At 41.9% G+C, this 21,100-nt stretch overlaps 2 protein-coding genes across 4 annotated transcripts; both read right to left on the reverse strand.

Moving 5' to 3' along the window:
• Window positions 1-2,455: 2,455 nt before the first annotated feature.
• Window positions 2,456-5,710, reverse strand: LOC100710225 (globoside alpha-1,3-N-acetylgalactosaminyltransferase 1). 3 transcript variants are annotated; one of them, XM_019358747.2, is made up of 4 exons: window positions 5,354-5,710; window positions 5,013-5,078; window positions 3,818-4,732; window positions 2,456-2,910 (listed from the first exon to the last, which is right to left on the reverse strand). In XM_019358747.2, coding segments are annotated over exons 1-4 (1,017 nt in total). In that variant the 5' UTR covers window positions 5,388-5,710; the 3' UTR covers window positions 2,456-2,908. The 3 variants fall into 3 exon arrangements, with proteins under 3 accessions (XP_019214292.1, XP_005450395.1, XP_005450396.1); XM_005450338.4 differs by lacking the exon at window positions 2,456-2,910 and having other exon boundaries at window positions 3,118-4,732; window positions 5,354-5,706; XM_005450339.4 differs by lacking the exon at window positions 2,456-2,910 and having other exon boundaries at window positions 3,118-4,732; window positions 5,013-5,075; window positions 5,354-5,705.
• A 1,552-nt stretch (window positions 5,711-7,262) lies between these two features.
• On the reverse strand, window positions 7,263-21,100 carry pcsk1 (proprotein convertase subtilisin/kexin type 1). The gene is made up of 14 exons (XM_003442699.5): window positions 20,681-21,100; window positions 19,587-19,691; window positions 19,378-19,500; window positions 16,345-16,491; window positions 15,184-15,260; window positions 14,203-14,291; window positions 13,165-13,337; window positions 12,542-12,754; window positions 12,350-12,450; window positions 12,010-12,243; window positions 10,688-10,845; window positions 10,469-10,602; window positions 10,153-10,314; window positions 7,263-9,391 (listed from the first exon to the last, which is right to left on the reverse strand). Exons 1-14 carry the CDS (start codon window positions 20,861-20,863, stop codon window positions 8,981-8,983), a joined length of 2,310 nt encoding a protein of 769 aa, XP_003442747.1. The 5' UTR covers window positions 20,864-21,100; the 3' UTR covers window positions 7,263-8,980.

Genomic DNA, 21,100 nt, shown 5'->3' on the forward strand with positions numbered 1-21,100 from the left:
GCCTGCTGTGTTTTGCTGACATGGTGAAACTGATTCTAACCTGCCGAAACTGTTAAAGGTAGCTGCTGGAGCAACATACAGTCTACAACAAGTACCTTTCCTTTCAAATAAGTTTTTACCACTGTTATCCTGAATTTCAGTTACTTTTGGACCTCTCTGAACTATAAACACCCGTACTGGCCTATAGCTTGATAGTATTTTATATGGTGCCTTTAATGATATGGCATATAAGATAACATCAGCATAATGGGCACAAGTTTTCACCCCCCTGTAAGCTGGACGACTATCTCCCAGTGTCAGTCCCCTGGAATGGTGATTATTGGCTTAGCCCCAGGCAGGGTGGGGAAAGGCTTGTGTGAATCAAGCAGATTATCATGGCTCTTCACCCCACCCTTCCACTTGAGTAGTTACACACACTTGCATGCGCGCCCACACACACACACACACATGCACACAAAAACATATTTAGAACCTATACATCAATGCACTGACAAAGTAACTCTTTTCATTTCTCTAAAAAACATACGCACATATAAAGTTTATTTAAACATAATTTCAACAGTGTGCTCATTAATACCACTGACTGTAAGCTACCTTTATCTGCTTGACAATAGTGAAACACAACCCTGGCTGGGAGGAAAGCTGTGCTTCATAAGCATTACATAACCTGATCTGTGGCTTCTCTTGGATCAAATACATGCAAATATGAAGTGTGAGGTCGTTTCAACTCAAGTCGTGCTCTACTTTATCTGATGGGTTGCCTGGTGTGCAAACAATTAAACAAAGATAGGACTCCTTGATTTTAAAGCTTCTGTGTTTACAGAGGTGTCAAGTGTCACCTGGTAGAAGCTTAGGAATACCTAAAAATTACACACCCTTTGTTTTCAGGTTAAACATTAAACACGTGACGCTTAAGTTCGTTACCTGGAGCACAAAAACAGTTTAAACTGAGCTGAGTGTTGATATTAATGAATGCATAATTTGACCAGCCCGGCTTCCGTTTTGATGCCAAACAGAGGTTTTAGTGAGTGGAGTCTGGAGCTTATAGTCAATAAGAGTGATGAAGATGCACTTAGAGGTATGATTCCTCAGCCTTTGAACACTGCTTCTTACATGTTCTTTAATATATCAATAATGAAGAAAACTCCATCCAGTATGTTAACACACATTAAACTCCACAGGGTTTTCATATACGTTAATGTGAACGAGAAGTATCAGCTTCTGTCATGCTGTTGTGTCTGTGGTTATATTTTAAGAAGTAGTGCAATATTGTTAATGCTTGGAACTATTTATCGCACTTTCTATAAACACTGCCAATAGTGTGGACAATGTGTTTTCTTCAAAAAGCTGCATATAAAAGTATCAACAGCTTTTGTCACAGAGAAGCAAACTGATCACATAAACTGCAAGCTCGATTTCATTCTCCAGCTGCTGGTTAGTGTGATGCTCTCCGACATCATGTATAACTTGCCTCGGCCTGTTGGAATATCATTTCAACAAAATGAAGTATTTCTCCAGCTGGAGACCTAAGCTGTTAAAGCTCTAATTTTTATGTGAAACATTTTGTTGCACCATCATCACCGGTGTTCTCCAGCACTTCAACCTACTTCTTCAGTGAACTGTAGTTGACACTAATAGGCAGGCCGAGGTACAGTGCCTCACGGCAACATCCTCGACTGGATTTTATCCAGATGCTTCAAGATTTCTCCTTTAGCACAGACACATATAGGCGGGGTGAGCTGTAGGCTTCAAACTGCCTTCTTGGTTTTACATTTCTGTGTATGTGGATACAATGTGGATACCAAATCACACATGTCAATTATTTAGTTGTTTTATTTATTTAGTCTTTATGCACACTTCCCAATAAAATTAAATAAAAATGTGCAGGAATGGTACACAGTAAGAGTAACCTCATACTTCACCATTAAGCCACTCACCAAAGTCATTTTAGAGATAACTGATCAAAGCCTGTTTTACATTGAAATAAGGGAAGCCAAAGACATTTAAGCCACTGATAACTCTTTAACATTTCAACAGGTAATTTTGCATTTGTGTAAAGCCCACCCAAGGAAGTATATGAGTTTGAACCCTATTCTATATAATAAGAATTTAAGGAGTCCCCCGTGTCCTATTCATCCAGCACAACAGATTTATCTGTCAGCAAAGTAAGATTTGATATTCAGATTAATATCTTCTCAGATCACTGATTTCTGTGTTGTCTCTTTTTTGCTTTAGGTTATGCTGCTCCTGGAAATGTGCTCTCTTTGACCACCACTAAACCTGCTTTAACCTGCTTTGCATAGTGGAATGAAAAAGGGGCACTGAGCATGGATCAGACTGACAGTATAAAGGTAAACTAAGCAACATACCGTTTATGCTGTCGGTAACAAAGGTTTTCAAAGCAGGTGTTCAAAGCAAAATCTAGCAGGGAGTGGTTTCATAGGCTGATCTATAGTTCTGGTGACTGCTGATCTAATTAAAGCAATACAGATTCATAAAATCATGTATTTTCCCCTTTTTACAGCCAAAGAAGAAATAGGTTTCCACTGTAACAGCCACAGTGATAGTGGCTTCAAAAAAGATAAAAAATTCTCAAGATGGGTTTTTTTTCTCAGTACATTAATTTGACTACTTAAATGTAAGGCACAGTCAGTCTGCCTTAGTGAAACTAGCCCCAGATGTTGAGGAACTCTGCACACGGAAATCACTTTGTGTTCTGTGCATTTGTCGATATGTGAAAGCAGGGTGTTATGAGACAGAAAGTCCACTGAGTAATTCTGTTCCAATTTGAATACCAGTAATGAGTCAAAAAACAAGCAGGTAGCAAGCCGCGATGGCTTGTATCGCAGGATTATTTGAAGTCCACCTTCAACTTCACTCCACGTGGCGGTCTGGCCCTGAGGACAGATTCTGTTGGCAGTGAGAAGAAAACATCTGCTGCTGTTTAACCCTCCCATTAAAACACAGCACACATGGAAAAGAAAGCAAAGTGAGAATGTGGGTGTATGTTTGTGTGTGTGTGTGTGTGTGTGTGTGTGTGTGTGTGTGTGTGTGTGTGTGAATGAGAGAGAGCGAGAAAGGCCAAGGCACAGACAACACAAAACAACCACCATCAGGTCGTTTGAGTTTGCTTTTTACTCCAAGTCATAAATGTAAAAAAAAAAAGGAAAAAGGAAACAGCTTATAGTGGAAAATATTCAGTACATCCTGAAACATTTTCAAAAACATTTACTCTCACAAAGCTCAAATTTAGACATGTGCAATCTGGACAGACAGCATCCTGTTGTGTCCATTTTCAGCCACCTGGTCTTTAAAAACCTTGAAACAGCAGCTCTTCTAGTTAATGATTGGCCACTGTGGGGAAAAGAGTGCACTTACTCTGTTGACTCTTATCGCCGCTGACCACAAAGCCAATGGAGCAGTATCTCTGAGGCTGACATTAATGGAGTGGACAGGACTTTCCTTTTAAAGAGACAGGTCAATTTCTTTTTGTCTGCTCTGGCAGAGATAGGAGGTGCAGGGGATCGTTCCCCCAAATGGATCTTTAATTCAGTGCAGATTGCGCAGTTTGCTCTGGTGTGATTGCAGGCTGCATTTATTGGCCTATAGAACAAACAGTTAAATGGAAATTGTGACGTTAACTGCAGTATGTGCCCCTCCGTTATCTTTTCTTTCCATCATCTGTCCTATCATAACAGCACAGTCTGATATAACAATAGAAACAGTCCTTTGTGTAGACTTATGGGTCTTTTTTTTCATTTAAAAAAAATAAATCAACATTTGTGTTCTTCTCTCTGCTTATCGTTATAAGACTCACATTGCCTTCCCAAGGACAGCAGCCTATGTACAGGCACGTGAGCAGACAGGTCAGAATCCCACCAGCTGTACTCTGGGGACAGCACGCAGGTCGGCCTGTGGTCAATCAGGTATCGGTTCAGGTAGCTCTCCTCTAGGCCCCTGGCTGTTATCCCATCAGTGTGGTCCTGAAGAATGAGCAAAGAACAACCGCGAGCCAGTTTGTACATCTCAGATACCGCCCCGCCATAAAACTCAGAGGTGTAGTAAAAGTCTCCTTCATCCTCCTCCACGTAAGCTGATGAGCCTTCATCGACCTCATAAGGGAAAGCATTTCTTGGCATCCCATAGAGTTCTGGGTGCAGTGTAGCCACCAGGTCTCCAAGGATTTCCGCTCTAACAGGAGCAACAAACTCCTGATCAACATCAGCACAGAAGATGTAGTCAGTCTCACTGTCAATTGATTCTCGGATGGCATCGCCAAGAAGGGTCATTCGACGATGAGCCAGCCTTTCCCACCCGGGTAGCTCGGCAATAGGAATCACCTTCATCTCTCGTTCAGGCCCCAGCTTGACGGGGGGATCCAGAGAGCGGGGATTATCTGTGAGGATGTAGTATGTGACTACTTGACCAGGAAGAAAGTAGGTTTCAGCTGAGTACAGGAAACGCCTGATGAACTGGGCATAAGTCCCCACCACAAAGGCCAACAGACCTATGCGGATTTCCCGTTGTGCAAATTTAGCCCTGCGTGACGCCGAGTGGCGGCTGTCACCCCACACCAAGGGAGCACCCCATGGTGTCTCTGCAGGAGTCTGCGATTCTGCTCCCTTGAGCACTGCAATGTGGGTCACTTTTCTCCCCCCCTCCATTTCCAAGGGACGAAATATAGGGTGAGCTGGGTGTACTCGGACAGCAGCTCTACTGCCATGAAGGTAGTCTGAGGAGGAAACACCAGACGCTTATTTGTGCAGTACAAACTGATCTTATATACTTCTACTTTGTAACTTGTACTATGTGCGAAATATTTAGAGGAGATGATTTATAACAATCTGTCCCAAGGTAAGCCAAAAGCAAAAAAACAGATATTTTTCCATGGAAATTAATAAAAAGCATGTGTTTTACTAAGCACACGACTCAGCTGAGGTTTTTTACTGTATACTCTTCTAGGTGCATGCAGTGTTCAGAGTAGAGCAGAACACATTATTCTGTACACTTACATATGATAAGAGACAGGAGAAAACAGCACAGGACTAGTTGTATTCTGCTCACTCTGATTGGTCCTGCTTGAAAGACAAACACACAGATGCAAAGAAAGACTGACATTACATGGGATTGCGTGAGATAAAACTAACATTTTTCTGTATCACACGACAGGTTTAAAAAACACTTTATGTCTGTTCTTCTTTCCGATTGATTCAATGTACGTCTCCTCGTCTTAAAAGTAACCCAGTTTTTAGCGTTCATAAATACAGCACAAATCAATGAGAATTCAGGCGTAAACAACCAGATTTGACATCAGTCGAAGAGGTGGAGCAGTGGTCATAGAGATTGCACTAACCTGATGACGCCTTGCAGAAAGGGAACAGTGCCATACTGTGACCTGCTGGTGGATAAACACGCAGAGCTTTTCCCGAGGGCACTATTTTTTGCTCCTCTGTCTGTGTTTCTCTGCTGCTCACTCTGCCTCTTCCTGGAAATCCACTGTTGAACTCACCGTTTTTCCGTCAGGAATGTTTTTGGGGGGGTCACTTTTCCCACATCTTTTCTATGGTTTGTATTTTTCTCTCGCTGCGTTTACGATATTTTCCTCTCCCTTTTCTTCACATACCTTTCTTCATCTCCCCCCTCTCACATTTTTCTTCAGGCTTTTTGCAGTATTCACTTCTGGAGCAAAACCAAAGAAGCCAGATGTGAGGGGAAAAGAGAGAAATGGGAGGAGATGAGGGGAGGAGAGTAAGACACAACAGGGCAAGAAAACCATTAAAAGGTAGTGTTACACACACACTTCTTTCCTTCTTCCCCTCTGTTTAGACAGTACGGGGTGCTCAAAATAAAATGACAACTTCCTCAAATTCATTTTTAAATCTCAAGATTTGCACAGATGAGAAGTCATACAGCAGGCATTAGGCATTTTTTTCCTTTCTCCTTCTGGTCCACAAGGTGGCAGTATTCAATATCAAATCCAGTGACAGAAGCTACTCCAACTCCTTGTTGCATGGTTGCAACAAGTATCATACATTAAGACAAAACATTGTCACTCTCATATGAATAAAAAGCAATTAAAGAGGGTTATTATAAAGTAACTGAAGCAAATATTTGAAGGTTTATGGGTTTAATGCATGTTTATGAGGTTTAAAACAAATCTGGACAGTATACATATGCAGCTCAGTGGCCCCATTTCAGAGGTGTCAATGCAGGGCTTTGGTCCCTACACTGAGAAATGATCACTATGTAAGTTCAGGATCACAGAAGACTAAGCAACACTACACTAATTCATTTTTGTTATTTATTTTCTGGGTATCATAAATGCCTCTACCAGTTTTTAATGTAAAAGCTGCTTATGCAAGTTCTAGTGCTAAAAGACAAGCCAGGGGATTCCAGAGTCTGTAGTCTGCAGAATTCATCCTCAGGAAACCACAATTATATTATGATAAATCTATAAATCAGCTATTGGAAGGTTTTAGAATGTTTGTGGATTAAACAGCAGATTTAGTCATGCTCTATAAATGGCAATACTGTTCTTTATAGAACATGGCTAAGTGAGTGTTTGCATTGTATGGCTTAAATTTACTTCCATTGAGAAAAATATGAATGTCCATTTTGAGCCTCAAAAAAGAGAAGCTTTTCAGAAAAATCCAAAGTGCATCTGCTGGTTAATCTGCACCCACTGCTTGTCTTTCTGGACAAAAATATCAATGTAGTCGTACACTCAACAGTTATTCAGCTGCACGCAATCACATGGCAAATGGTTCAGGCTGCTGTTAGTGGATTAATAGTGGGAGGGATATCTTTTTTTTGGCACACTTTGGGCTCCTTAGTAGCAACTGAGCACCGTTTGAACACCACAGCTTAGCTGAGTATTGTCAGTGATCATGTTCGTGCCTTTGTGACCACAGTGTAGCCATCTGCATTCAGCAGGATAATGCACCATGTCGCAAACCTTAAAAAATTGCAAACTAGTTTTTGGAACATGACTTTACTGTACCCAGGTTGTCTCAAAAGTCCATTGGTCACCAATAGAAGACCTTTGAGATGTGGTGGAATGGAAGAGTCACATGATGGATGTGCAGCCAACAAGTCTGCAGGAACTGTGTGATGCTCTCATGTCAATATGGACTAAAAATCTGTGAGGAATGTTTGCAGCACCTTGTTGAATTACGGCAGTGCAGAAAGAAAAAGGGAGATGCAACTCGGTATTAGCAAGGTGGCCCTAACCTATTGCCAAAGACTCAAACACACACAAGAAGTCACTTTGCAGTTTATTACGATAAATAATAATAATTATTTTTTTTTTGTACACCCATACAGAAATCGCAACATAACATTGGTTTGTGTAAACAACTCTGGCCTGAAGTCTCAGCCAGAAACAAAAACCTAAAGGAAACAGCACGGACCACACTAAAGAATGGCTAAATTACAGGGTGCATGTAAAGCGTTTTTCCAAACATCGTTGTTTTCCTGTCACCGTGTTGGCAGAGAAGTGGGGGGCGGGCAGCTCCAAGCTGGAGGGTAGGGACTATGCATAAAGACTTCATAGCTATTTATGTCATAAACACTTACACTAGCATCTCTAAACCAACCTACATCACATAGAGATGAGTATGCACATGTGTTACAGCATATTTTAAGGCGTTCAACATGAATGTGCTTAAGAGTTGTACTGCAGAGCCCCTACTCTACACAGCTTTTGGTCAATCAATAGATTGATTAAAATCAAGCAACACTAGAGAAGTGGTTCATTTGCAAATAATAATGCAAAAAAAAAAAAAAATTGTGTCCAGGATTCACAGAACTGTTTGTAGATGGCATATTACAAATTATGGTTAAAGAGCTTTTTGCACAGGAGCTTCTTTGTAAGAGCAGGATTTTTGGCAGTGCTCATTTGCAGTGATTATAACTACACTGACTTTACTGAACTGTGTCACAAGAAAATAAATAGTTCAAGACTTTGAGACTCTATATATTGTTTCATAACCTATAAGGTATCCATAGAAAAATATTTAATTTAATGCAGCATTATACTCATACAAAATTAAACAAATTGCACAAGAAGATTAACCTGTAATTCGCTCCAACTGAAAAGATTTCCAGTGCTCTTTCAGTCATTTGTTGCTATCATAATCTTTTCTAGTTTTAATGTTTCGTCTGTATTATTGTCATCTGTATCATTTTACACTAAATAATGTGTCACACTAAATATATTTCTCTAAATACTTTGAAAAGTCCTCTGTTGAGGTTCGCTGACACCCTGAGAATAAATCTTTAGTCAACACTTTTAAACCTTTTCAAACGACTAATCGAATTCAAATTTAATTTCACTCTTAAATTCATGCTGATTGGAATTAGGATCAATTTGTCCCCTACAGTAAATAAATTCAGAGTTTGTAGTGTGAAATATACTCACATAAACTTTGGACAATGCCAAAAAAAGTCAGTAGAAATGGGATCTTTGAATCAGAATGTCAAGATTTTTGATGTCAAGTAATTACAAATCCATGTTACAATCCATGTTTCTGAATAATATATAGATAATATATAGCTACTGTTACAAAACTTAGATTCTAAAGGTGGCATGCTTCAGCAGGCAGTAAAGAGATGAGAGAAAAGGCCACCGTCAACCCCATCACCACCACCAACTTCACTTTTCATCTGGTGTAAATGCTTTTTTTTACTTTCACTACATGGAGATAAAGCAGATGCTTTGAATCACATTTGGACATTATGCACTGAATGAAGGAATTTAAATATTTGTTTACAAAAGGTGATTGGCAAGTGAAGGTTAATAGGTCAGATATGCAGCATTTTGGGGGGAACAACAGAACAGGAAGAGTTCTCTTTTTTTCTGTATCTTTTTTCCTCCTCCTCTCCCAGTGCCTGGTCTCAGCCTTCTTCGTTTCACCTTGTTCCACAGCTCCCAAACCAACAGTCTCTTCCACTTAGATCTCCTCACTGCTCTGTTAGACTTTCACTTGCGGGCATCATCGAGCATCTCAAACAGGGCCTGGAGCAGACGGTCATCTCTGTGCCTGTACGGCTTGGTGCTGTAGAAGCCGTCACTGTAGTCACTGTAGACACTGTCCTCAGGGCTCCGGTACTTGTTGATCATGTCCAGAGCCTGGTACAGCTTCTGAGGCGGGAGTCTCGTAGCAGGGGGAGAGAAGCTCTGGCCCAGCTGCTGCTGCTTCCTCCAGGCCTTGGCAATGGGCTCAGACTGCTGCAGCGCTGGAGTCTGCCGGTTGAAGGCCGTCTGCAGGAGACGCAGCAGAGCAAGGGAGGGGGAGAAGGGTGAATTTGAGGGTTTTTTGAGCTCCTTCTCTTGATTATTAGGAGAGGCTTGGGCATTCTCAGTCTTCTGAGGTTGGGCCTGTGTTGGCTCCTGTAACAGCAGACACAAAGAGAGAAAGGAGGCTAGCCATTAGTTTGGCACACTCACAGTGATACCAGAATAATCCAGTGAGGAGGTCTAAAGTTTGGTTTTGGTTCTTGTGGGCCGTAAAATGTGTTTAATCATTTATATGGACAAGATACCTGTATCACTGCTTTGCAGATGTAGACAGGCTAGCTAAAATAAAACAACATCTGTTATCAGATCTAAACAAGGTTCCTGTCATCTCCTTAACGTTTAACCCTCTGAGGTCAAAGTTATCATATGTGCTAACCCTAATCTAATCGTGCCCCGCGCTGCTGGGAGAGCAGCACCAACAACTGCTCGCAAACTTAGTCTAATACTCAAATCCCACACATGTTTTGAGATTATCTGAAATGTAACACTGACTGGGATTCAGAACATTTCTTGCTTTTGCATGGATTCTTTTACATAGTTAACAAGATCATTACTACATCATCAAATATCTGAAAAGCTTCTGTGTTTGTTACAGTAAGATAACATAAGCACGGTTGTCGTGTTGGCTTTGAACCGATTCTGTGGTGTAGGATTTATATGCATCGAGCTGCCAATCACTGTTAGAATTAAAAACTGGCACATAGTTTAAACTTCGCGCTTTCGACTCAAGTTGATCTTAAATGGATGCTTTGATCTGTGCCTTTGTGTGCTTATTACTGTCTGTCATTCGTCTAGCATCCAAATCTTTGTAGGCATTCACCTGCAGTTTTAATTTATGTTGGACTTACACTCACCTCCATCATGTCATCCATATGTTCTACACCACGGCGGTCGTTCTGCACGGCATTGTAAGGTATGTACACTCGAGGTTTCTTCATGTGCTCCGGTTTTTCTGATGTTCCATGAAGGATCAGCTTCCAGTTCAAAATCCGACCCTTGTTCTCCATACGACCGGACTGGGAAAGGTTTGAAAAATATATATAAAATATATATGATATATAAAAAAGACATTTTACTTATAGTAGACAGTGGAATTTGTATTCGAATTACATGTAGAAAGAAGATTTTCATCACAACATATATAGATATATATATGTAGGCATTACTCACAGTATCTGTGATTTTTAGGGTCCATGTACCAGCAGGGTCCTCCCCCCATGTGTGGACAGACATGAAGTCCCAGTTTCTGAAGCCGTTAGAGGATGTGTCCCTCTCTCTCTCTGCCAGCAGCACTGTACTGGTCCCTGAGGGAAAAGCCAAAAGGGATTATTTGAGAGCTTTGTCATTTTGCTCGTGTGTGTTATTTGTGTTTGTATGAATGTCTCTAACCAGCTGGAGAGGTGAGTGTGATGTGTAGGTCCCCCCTCCTGGTATATTCAATGCTCGCCTCCACCTGCACATGCTCCAGTGAGCGGACCGCGTTCTCTTGGCCTGCACAGGCTTTGGTTGGAATCTCTATAGTGATCTCCCCCGTTGCTTTTAGCTCCCTGCGGGATGCATTAAAATAGCAGTGAAACAGAGGCAGCAAACAGCTCCTCATGATGACACTAATTGATCATATGTGACATTTTCTGCAGGTAACTCAGCTAAAACAAGCAAAACGACAACAACAACAACAAAAAAATCCTGCACTACTTTAGTTGCACAGCTTGCATATCAGCTTATAGTTAGTTCAGACACACATATATATATGCACATATAAAATGCATATGAGGTGTTTGAAACCTCTGCTCATTTATTTGCATAAAAAAAAAAAAGCTAATCCCCATCTCTCCCAGACATGAATGAAAGGATTTCCGTGTTCAAGCTGGCATAAAGCTGGAGGGGGGGGGGTTGTAGCCCACTAAGCATTGACGGAAATGTAAAGCCAAATCCCCGGGATTAAACATGGATGTTGGGCAGTAATGGGGAAACTGGGTGCTATTGAGTCCCATAATCCAAAGTAAACTGCAGAACGGACACTTTCAGGAAGACACAGCTCAGCTGACCTCGGCTGCCTGTCTGTCTTTCCAACATGCTCTCAAAAGTTTCAATGACGGATCAATTTTCTTTGATTTCTTGTTAATATAAACATGACATCTGGTGAGATAGCGGGAAAGGGAGGTGCTTTTTTTTTTTACTTTTTCCATGGCTGGTAGCTTATGTATTTGAATATTTAATCCCACTGCTCAACAAACAGGTAAACGTAAAGGTAAAGACTGGCATAAAATTTAAATGACTGTGGCTTTCGTGCGTTTTCATTGCAAAGAAATCTCCTGCGCTCAGGCTTAAGACTTAACATTCTCATGACTCGAATCAACAAGCAACAGATGCGTCTTTAATAACACAGATGGGTTTGTCTGTTTGCTCTGCTGGAATCAACATGTCAGGACAAAAGGAAACAAGCTTTCTCCCTATATATCTAAAATTAGATACTGAAAATGATTGTTGGATTGTGTTGTGGACTTAATCATGATCGGGATATATTAGTTACAGTGTGCACGTGTCATACAGCTAATATCATCATGCATCATTTGATTCAAAAATCTTGTCCTTTTGTTGCCATTAATAAGTAAAAAAACCCAGAAAAACAGAAAAAAAAGAAATTACAACATGAAATAAAACTAACACCATGCAGACAAAAGGAGCAGCAGCTGTAAAATTTTACACACCTTGGCTGAAAAGAATCATCCCTGACTATACATTGCTTCTTCTCTGGCACATGCTTCCAAGTGGCCGGGTCAGCTAGGTCCACCAAGGCTTTGGCGTTGAGAAGGCCAAACCCAAAGCGGCTGTTGACCATCAGCCCTGCTCCGTTCCTCTTCCAGCCGGGGTTATTGGCCAAAGGATCAAACTCTGATGTCCAGACCACGATGTGCTGCAGGTCTCTCCAGGTAAGGTCAGGACTGCGTAGTGAGATGGACAAAGAAGCAGATCAGTCAGCATTTAATAATACTTAAACTGTCACATGGCATGAATATATTTTAAATAAGATCAAATTTTAGATCATACTTTTGTTCCAGTGCCAGGGCAAATATTCCAGCAGCCAGTGGGGCAGAAGCTGAAGTTCCAGTGTGAGTCTGAGTGCACTCATTATGGAGATCGGCACTGGTCTGAAAACCGAGCAGGCAACGAATGACGTGAAAACGAAAATCATGCCACAATCTAACCTTACATGTGACACAAACAGACGTAGTTACATACAATCCTCTGGTCAGTGTAGTCTCCACTGCTGTATGCCGTAGCCAGAGTGGAGGAGCACTTCTCAGCGTACCACGGGGACAGGCCCTGCTGGGAGGCACTGCTGATTGAGATAGTGTAGATGCTGTCTGTGTAGCCGTCACAGTCACAGTTATCGCCCTGGCGGCCGCCGTTCCCCGATGCCCAAACAAAGATAGAGCCTTTTCCACCACGGCCCTACAGAAGGCATGAAAGACAAAAGCAAGCGCTACTTGGCTTTGTGCTATCAGATATTGCCCTGTAGCTTATACTCCTAATAAGACAATGCTGTCATATAGGATTACACACTAATATATAAATGTTGGCATTTAATAAATTATTTAGAGGTGTAGGGTATAATAAATTTCATGTGAAAAGCTTGTGTCTAATTTTGACAAAAGCAGTCTGAGAGTAAACCAGTGCTGTCCGCTGCCAATCTTTGCTAATAAATTGGAAGTCATGGCACTTTGTCATTAGCGGTTTTATTCTCAGGAGCTAATTATGTTGTCCATATTGATTTTTTCCAATCACACTTCCTTTCTGCTGCACATAGCAGCTCCTATTAAGAATGCCAAATGTGTTTCAAAGCTCCCAGTTGGATCATATACCTTCTGAATGCCATATTCAAAAGCTTTCTGCGCCAGACGACCAGGGCCCTCCACTGTCTTGCCGTCATCATTTGGTCCCCAGCTGGCACTGTAAATGTCCACGTGTTCCGGATTGAACCCAATAGAGCTCGCCTCAATGGCATCGGTCACAATCCCGTCCAGCATACGAATCCCTGAGCAGAGTGAGACCGGAAGGTTAGAGCGGCTTACTGTCAGTTACTGACTATTCATTATGGTTTAATTAAAACAAAGAAAGAAAAGTCAAGGACTTTAATTAATTTTCTATAAATAAAACTCTTCTCTTTAGATTTTAAAGATGATGTTGCTGCTGCCCATTCATATTTTTTTGAGCCATAATATGCAGATCATTGTTTCAGTGGATTGGAGCTGAGTAATTTTGTAGATTGACATTATGCAACCATCTGGTATCAAAATCAGGCCTCCATCAGGAAGTCTTTCCTCCACACATGCTTAAAATAAAACTAAAACAACAAAAATCCCAGGACACGCAGCCAGAGTACCGAAAAAAAGAGCTTCCAACCATTTCTGCTCTTTTGTATCCTGAACATTAACAAGAACATTAAAAGAAGACGGGATTGCTTCACAGTCGTAAATGTGTTCCAACTTTTTTGAGGTTCTTAACATGGTATATTTTTAACATTTGGGTTAGTATCTGTTTTACACACAAAGACAAAGATGCTGTGAGAGGTGGCTTATAATAAATATATGAACAGTTAAACCTGGGTCAACATGTTTTTGTCATTGGACAAAAATCCTCAATCATCTCTCAGCATAGTGTAACATCAGGAAATCTAAAGAAAAAAACTAAATGTGATTTTAAACTGGAAGAGTAGTGTTTTAATCCTGCATAGAGAACAAATATCACCATTTACTCTTGGCACTCATGAGCCTTGTTCCCTCTCTTAGAGGAGCGATCTGCAACAGTCTATCTATAAATTCTTGTGTTTTTTCCCCTCCCTCCTTCCCCTACATATCTGTCTACTGTGGGTCTAAAAAAAGGGAACCTAAACCTCTTACCTCCAACCTTAGAGTTGTAGGCCACTCCAACCCCACATTTATTGTTGTCTGCCTGCATTGCAATCTCCCCAGCACACCTAGTGCCATGCCTGAGAAGAAAAAACACAATTAATTAACAACCACCCAAAAATGTATTTTGTAAAAAATATTGCAGGGAGAGCTCTTTTCAACTGCTTAATTTGCAGTTGTTATTTCAGCGAATGTAAACTCATTACCCACTACCCACTACCTTGTTTAGTTACATAACTTTTCTCATTGAATTTCATATTTAGAGCAGTGGCTATTTTTTGTGATGACAGGGTCATCTGCATCATCTGAAAACAGAGGTGTTTTTGTTTGACTGGCTCCAATTCATCCGGGAGGCTTTGAACTGGAGTGGAGTATTCTGATAACAAAGGAGCTCGGGGTTGCTGGCGGAGGATAAAGTGTGTGGATGTGCATGCGTGTGCGGCAGCTGGCAGAGGGAGGATTGTTAACCTAAGCAGGAGTAAAGTGAGTCCAACGTGAGCGCTGTTTTCCAATTTTCTTGCTGTTATCTGAAGCTACTGCAGGATTTACACTGCTAAACTACGTATGACGACCCCTGCCCCTTTTTTTCAGTCCTTTCTCATGCGTTTCAGGTCTTTGTTACACCTGGACCTTGTGTTTCCAGACTATAAATCTGGCACTCTCCCATCTCCCGCTTGTGCGCTGCACTTGTTTTTCTTTCATTTTTGGTTATTTACTACATTTGCAACACTTGCAATATCTTTTCACACATGCACACCCTATCCCACTGATCCTGTTGATTTACACACCTCATTAACTTGTATTTCATTTGTTGTAATTGATAGTGTTTAAATTGGCAAACAGTGTGTCCATCTTTTTGTCACGGCTCTACGAGCCAGGTTGTGACAGGAGGAAAATTTATTCCTATTTTGTTAAAAAAAAAAAAAAGGAAAGACAGATGAGGCAGTGAGAATACCAGTGCCATTAACTTACTTGTTTTCATTAGTGGAGTCATATCTGGGAAAAGGGTCGGGATCATTGTCATTGAAATCATAGCTGGCTGCTGGATCCTGGAAAATGTGACAAGGGAACACAACAGTCAGGGGGGCGTTTCTGAAAAGATGGGATGATGTCGGCTCACGTCAGTGACGACACATGCTTCAAACACAGATTCGCCTCGGCCTACCTCCTGTCATGGTAACACATATGATTGCGTTCAGAGAAAAGGGGTGTTGTGGTCAAACAGTGAAACCACACATACTGAATTGTTGCTCTTGCCAGGAGGTTGTGGCATGAATTTACAAACTGCCCTTTTTATTTATAGCAAGATATATCTGCTCTCCATTTTTCTCATTCCTGTCATTCTCCTGCATTACAAGCACAGTCAATCATAGAAATTATCCTCCAGCTGAAAGGGTAGTCAAACAGAGCTGTTTTAGCTTCTTTTCCATTTCTGGTTCTCAGCAACAGCTTTAACATCAAATTAATGGCCGTGACTGTCATCTTTAAATGGACTGCCATTAAGTAAATGCAAATGCATGCCACTCATATGCCCTGATCGCTGAGGATGAGTGTCTCACTTGATTGGCCCTAGTTGATTAACCAGTGTTAACTTGATTACAGTGGGAGTCTTTTCCATCAGGCCTGTGGATGACCCCTGTCACACATCATTTCTCTTCTTCCCTTGCTCAATCCCTCTCTCTTCCGCCTTCATTCTCTTGCTTTCTGCTCGCTTCTGACAGCAACGGCACTGTTTGAAACCAAACCACAGATGGAGCCTTTAGAGTTTTTCTCAACAAGAGAAACTATGCCAAACTGAAACGTCTCTTTGAGCTTCTTTTCAGTCGCCCTCGGTCTCATCGGCTCGCAATTACGAGACAGTCAAAACATTCATGGAGGAACAACAAATGTTTTCAAATTTTGCATCCTTGTTCGCTAGGAGTGCAGTCATTCGCAGTGAAATTGTCATTACAGTTAAACGCCGATTTCGGATCTAGAAATGAAAGCTCATAAAGCTCCTCTGAGGTAGGCATTATCATATAGATGATTTAATACTGCCTTTATGAATCGTCTTGCAAGGTGTCACCAGCAGCATTGCTATGGCAACGACAGACCCAGACTACGGAGGCTGTCTCCATGGAAACGGTGTCTTACGTAGTTGGAGTAGATGTCTGTGTGGTTCCACTCCAGCCCGTCATCGAGAACGGTGATGACCACTCCTTTCCCCGTGATGCCTTTCTGCCACACGGGGATCACGTGCAGGTCGAGCTTCGGCAGCGAGGAGGACGTCCGCGTGTCTTGCTGGAAGAGAGGCACGACATAACAAAATGACACACGAGTAATTTCAAGTTAGATTCCGTGCAAAATATCTATGACCACTTCATTTAGTCAGGCTATTAAAGCATTATCATGCAACGGTCAGCTAAAGTTCTCCAGTCTCCTGGTTCTTCCACTGACCTTTACAGAAATTCATTACCGGATTGGAGGCATTTCCTTTGTCACTTCACTTTCACTGCTGGGCCACTTGAAAACAGATTGCTACGGGAAGGTCATATAATTCAGGCTTTTGTGTTTTCAAAAACATCAACTCGGCTCATTAGCCTAACCCTCAAAGTGCCTAACAATATCTGGAGATGAAGTGTGTGTCAGCCCACAGTTTTTCTGGTTTTCCTGCCTCGACACACATTCGGGTTGAATGTGTGTCGACCCTGTCGACATATTTAGAAATCCATCTCTGCGGCTGTATAACATTACACAGTGTGGAGTGCATCAAGCCTGTTTTAAATGGAAAATCAGCAGGGGGTGGATGGAGAGGGAGCAGGGCTGAAGCCTGTTTGCTTTGGGAAGAGCATGATTCAGAGCTGGAGACAGTTAAGCCTAAAAAAAGAACTCTGCTCTTTCGCTCTTTGTGCATTATGCACAGACACTGCAGAACGCTTCCCCAAGATGTGACTCATCCCTGTGATATATTCCCTTTTCCCCCCCTCCCTCCCCGACTTCCACCTCAGTTCCCTGTTTGCACCCCATCCTCTCAGTTGCAGCTGACAGTGAAGAGAACTCAAATCTCAGAGAAAATACACAACAACTGTCACACTTTTACACAACGTTTGTTCACCAGCAGTTTGTCAGAACGGCTTGTACACCCAAGACAGCACATAGCTACACATTGCCTGTCTCAGTGTGACCAAATGACTCACTTGTTGATGCTGACAGCAGCTGAGGGGGTCTTTCAGTAGCCTGCAATGCACTGATTTTAATGGTAATCACAGCAGCAGCTTTCTCAAGTCTCTCCACGCTCATTGCACATATAATAAATGAGTGGCGACTTAAAACCAGAGAACAAAGATCCCTTGATGCACAATTAAAGTGGACCGACACATGTACAGCCATGGATACACACTCACACACACACACGCGCGGACAGGGGGGATTTCAGGCTACAAGTATGAGTCACTCTCTGATTAAATTCAGGCAGTCACCCACTCACGATAGATAACGACACTCATCCCATCTCTCCTCCCCTGCCATTATGCTGGCCTCTGCCCCCGTCACACAGCTCCACCTCAAATCCAGTATCAGTGATCATCGAGTCTTGTAACCTGTCGCACCTCTTTGCTTTACTCGTACACTGCAACCCTCTATTACCATTCAGCACTCTTTTTTTTTCTTCGCTTATTACTTATTATGTGTGTGTGTGTCGGTGTGTGCATACACTAGAGCTAAAAAAACCCCATATTATACTATAGTGGCTGAGACCATCGCTTTATCTACCTCTGCTTTTGTCCGTGCTGAGTGGAGGAAGTGAATAAATCATGATGCTTGAGGAGGAATATCTTGTGGGCCGTGCAGCAGCACAGACACAGGCTGATGTGGAAATACACTAAGCGGCACTTTAAGGCCAATTCCATTAGTGTCATCATCCCTCATCGGCAAAAATGATTCATCTCAATTTGTTTTCTTATTCTGCACAAGCGTGTGACTCATGTTCAGTTAGTGCAGGTGCAAAAAAGTCGGGGCTGAGCGTAATGCGTATCTCTTGCTCTCTATTTCTTTCACCCTAAACGCACACACCAGCACATATGCAGCACACAGTTGTGTAGCCAATTTTGACGTAGGATAGCAGGTAAAGCAGGTGTTGCACATCGCTTTAATGAAGCATTAGGGTCAGTTAATTATTATGATCAGCGACATTTGTGTTTACCTACTTTGCTGGTAAAAGGGCTGCTCTGAAAAAAAAAAAAGGTTTATTATTTTTCCTTTTGGGTAAGAGCAAAAGCAGTTACTCGATTGATCAGCTAAAATTAATAAAATTAATCAGAATTTTAATGATTTTTATAAAAAAGCCAAACATCTCTTTAAAAAAAAAAAATAAAGCTGTATTTTGTCCAATCAATATTTGTCCAATTGTGTGTTTTCATGTAATTTGTGTGTCTTTTGTTTTACTCTTCATGCCCTGAAAAGCTTACAAAAAAACAAGCAGCTGCAATAGTAGGCACTTTGCATTCAACCATGCTAAAAGTCCTGAACTTATGGATCAAACTCAGTGAAGATGTTGGGGTCAGTTTGTGCTCAGGGTTTAAATGAATATGGTAGTAATGGATCTGGAAAGGGATATGATGTTGTATGCTACTACTTGGCCTCACAGGGCTAAAACATCCAATTGAGGGTAAATTGAGACCTAATGTTCTACTCTACACCATCCCGCTGGATTATAGTCTCTCCACCCCTCTCATCTCCATGAGGGACTGGATAACCAATTAAGCAAATGGCTCTTTTGGCAAGAACTGCTTGATAGCATGCTATTGTTTCACTGTTGTCATGTTTTTCCTCTACTCTTTGGGCAGAGGTTATGGGAACAAATGGAAGCGTTTGCTGTTCGTTTTGTAGACCAGAGAGTGCAAATTTTTCACATATTCATGCATTAATCCCCCTCTCAAAGCACAAGGGCTCTGTGGGGACAGAGCGAAACTGTAGGGAGCTGTCCAGCACTCACAGGGCTTTGGGATATATGTCTCGTGGGTAGACAGACTGGGTGCATGCAAACAGAAGGCCAAACCAAGCCCAAAGTACACAACACAATGTGAGTTGAAGTGTGGTTGCCGACTTAGATCTGGCGTTTAAAGAGTTCTAGTGAGTACAAAGTGTTCTAATGTTTTATACTTTGAGGCTTAATTCAGTGTAACTCACCAGGTACCACTGCTGGTTCCACATGGGATCATCAAAAAGCTTGTCCACCGGGCAGTCCCTACACTCCCTGAGGGATGCTCGTTTGCTGCGCCGTTTCTCATACTGCTGTTCAGCCCACAACACCTACACATACACAGATAGATGAAGGCATTGAATTTTGTTTTTTTCAGTCTTTAAAGGTTAGACTAGGAGAGAGACAATCCACTCACCCTATCATCCTCTGACAGCTGCCTGGTGATGTGGCTGGCGCTGCGTTTCATTCTGCGAGGATGGCTGCGGTGCTTGAACAAAAAATGGTCTTCCAGGGCCCCGATCTGCCGAGGAGAAGACAAGATGTGCGAGTGATATTTTATTCATTTATTTCATTTTACAGCATGTGACCAACTGCATCATTAGAAATCAGCCTATTTACACTTTTTGTTTCTAATAATTACAGCTGGAAGCAAATAAAATGCAGTGTCTACAGAAAAGTGGCCTACAGCTGTGGAAGCTCACATTTGGATACATTACATCAATCTTTAAGGTTGTTAAAGCTTTTATTGATTACTGTTCGTAGTCTGTTCCACAGCTGAACCAATCACATGTCATTTCCACTGAGGATGAATGCAATTATTTCAAACTTCTGTGGACACATGTGTAGACTAACATACTGAATTCACGTAGGAGAAACTGCACAGATGAACACTGCTTATAATATTTACACCCGGAAGATCAGTTAATCATTGACCGCTGCTGTTCAAAGTCAGGGGATCACTAAGAATTAATGAATTGAGTTTCTAATTGAGACTCGGTGTAATATGTTTGCATAGGTCTACATTAGTCAGTCTCCAGTAACAGGAAAAGCAGTGATGCACACAGCAGGGATATTAAAACCCGGACTCCCAGGTATGGGTTACCAGAAGGATGTAAACAGTGAGTCATAGCTTGATTAAATAATTTTCCTATAATGAAACAGGGTGCTGAAAATGCAGTGTGTGCTTTAGGGCTATCGTAAAACCAATAAGCTTCCACTTTAATGGCTTTACCAAGAAAAACCAGAGTAACTGACAGAGCTATATCCTGCTGGTCTGTTGTTTGAGCACAGCCCACAGCCTGTACTGTAGGCAGCACGTTTAATTACCTTTTCAGTCACTGCTTTCAGATTTATAACTGTTAAATGAGCTGTTTGTTACATGAAAACGAGCCTGCAACAATTCTGTACAGGTTCCAGTTTGCCTTCATGTCTTGCCAAATGCGGAAACTGCCAATACACAGTTCATTTCAGACTCGTTCACGCATATTGCCGCTGGGCGTTGGTGCCTACCTGTCGGACCAGTTCGTAGTCCAGCTCTCTGGCGATCGCCTCCGCAGCGGACAGCCCGCCCGGGATCTCCACTGCCCACTCGTTCAGGTATTGTCTGTCCCCGTAAGAAGACTGTCGGGGAAGCGCGGAGCAGAGAACGGCAAAAACACAGCACATCACCACCGGACGACATCTCACTTCCATGTCAGAGGAAATTCAACCAGAGAGGAAAAATATTTACAAAGATGCTTTGATTCCCTCCAAGACAAGATAAGCAGCCAGAATTCTCAGATATGAACGCCGTGGAGTGATAATAAATAAATCTTCTTCTTCTTTTTTAGTTTATTCTTGAAGAAACCGCTGGCTGAGATGGAGGGAGAGTGAAACTGCGCGTTATTGGTCCACCAAGGAGAGGAAATACTGGTGATGGGGAGGGCTGGC

This window comes from Oreochromis niloticus, linkage group LG5 (assembly GCF_001858045.2).
Source record: "Oreochromis niloticus isolate F11D_XX linkage group LG5, O_niloticus_UMD_NMBU, whole genome shotgun sequence".
NCBI lineage: Eukaryota > Metazoa > Chordata > Actinopteri > Cichliformes > Cichlidae > Oreochromis > Oreochromis niloticus.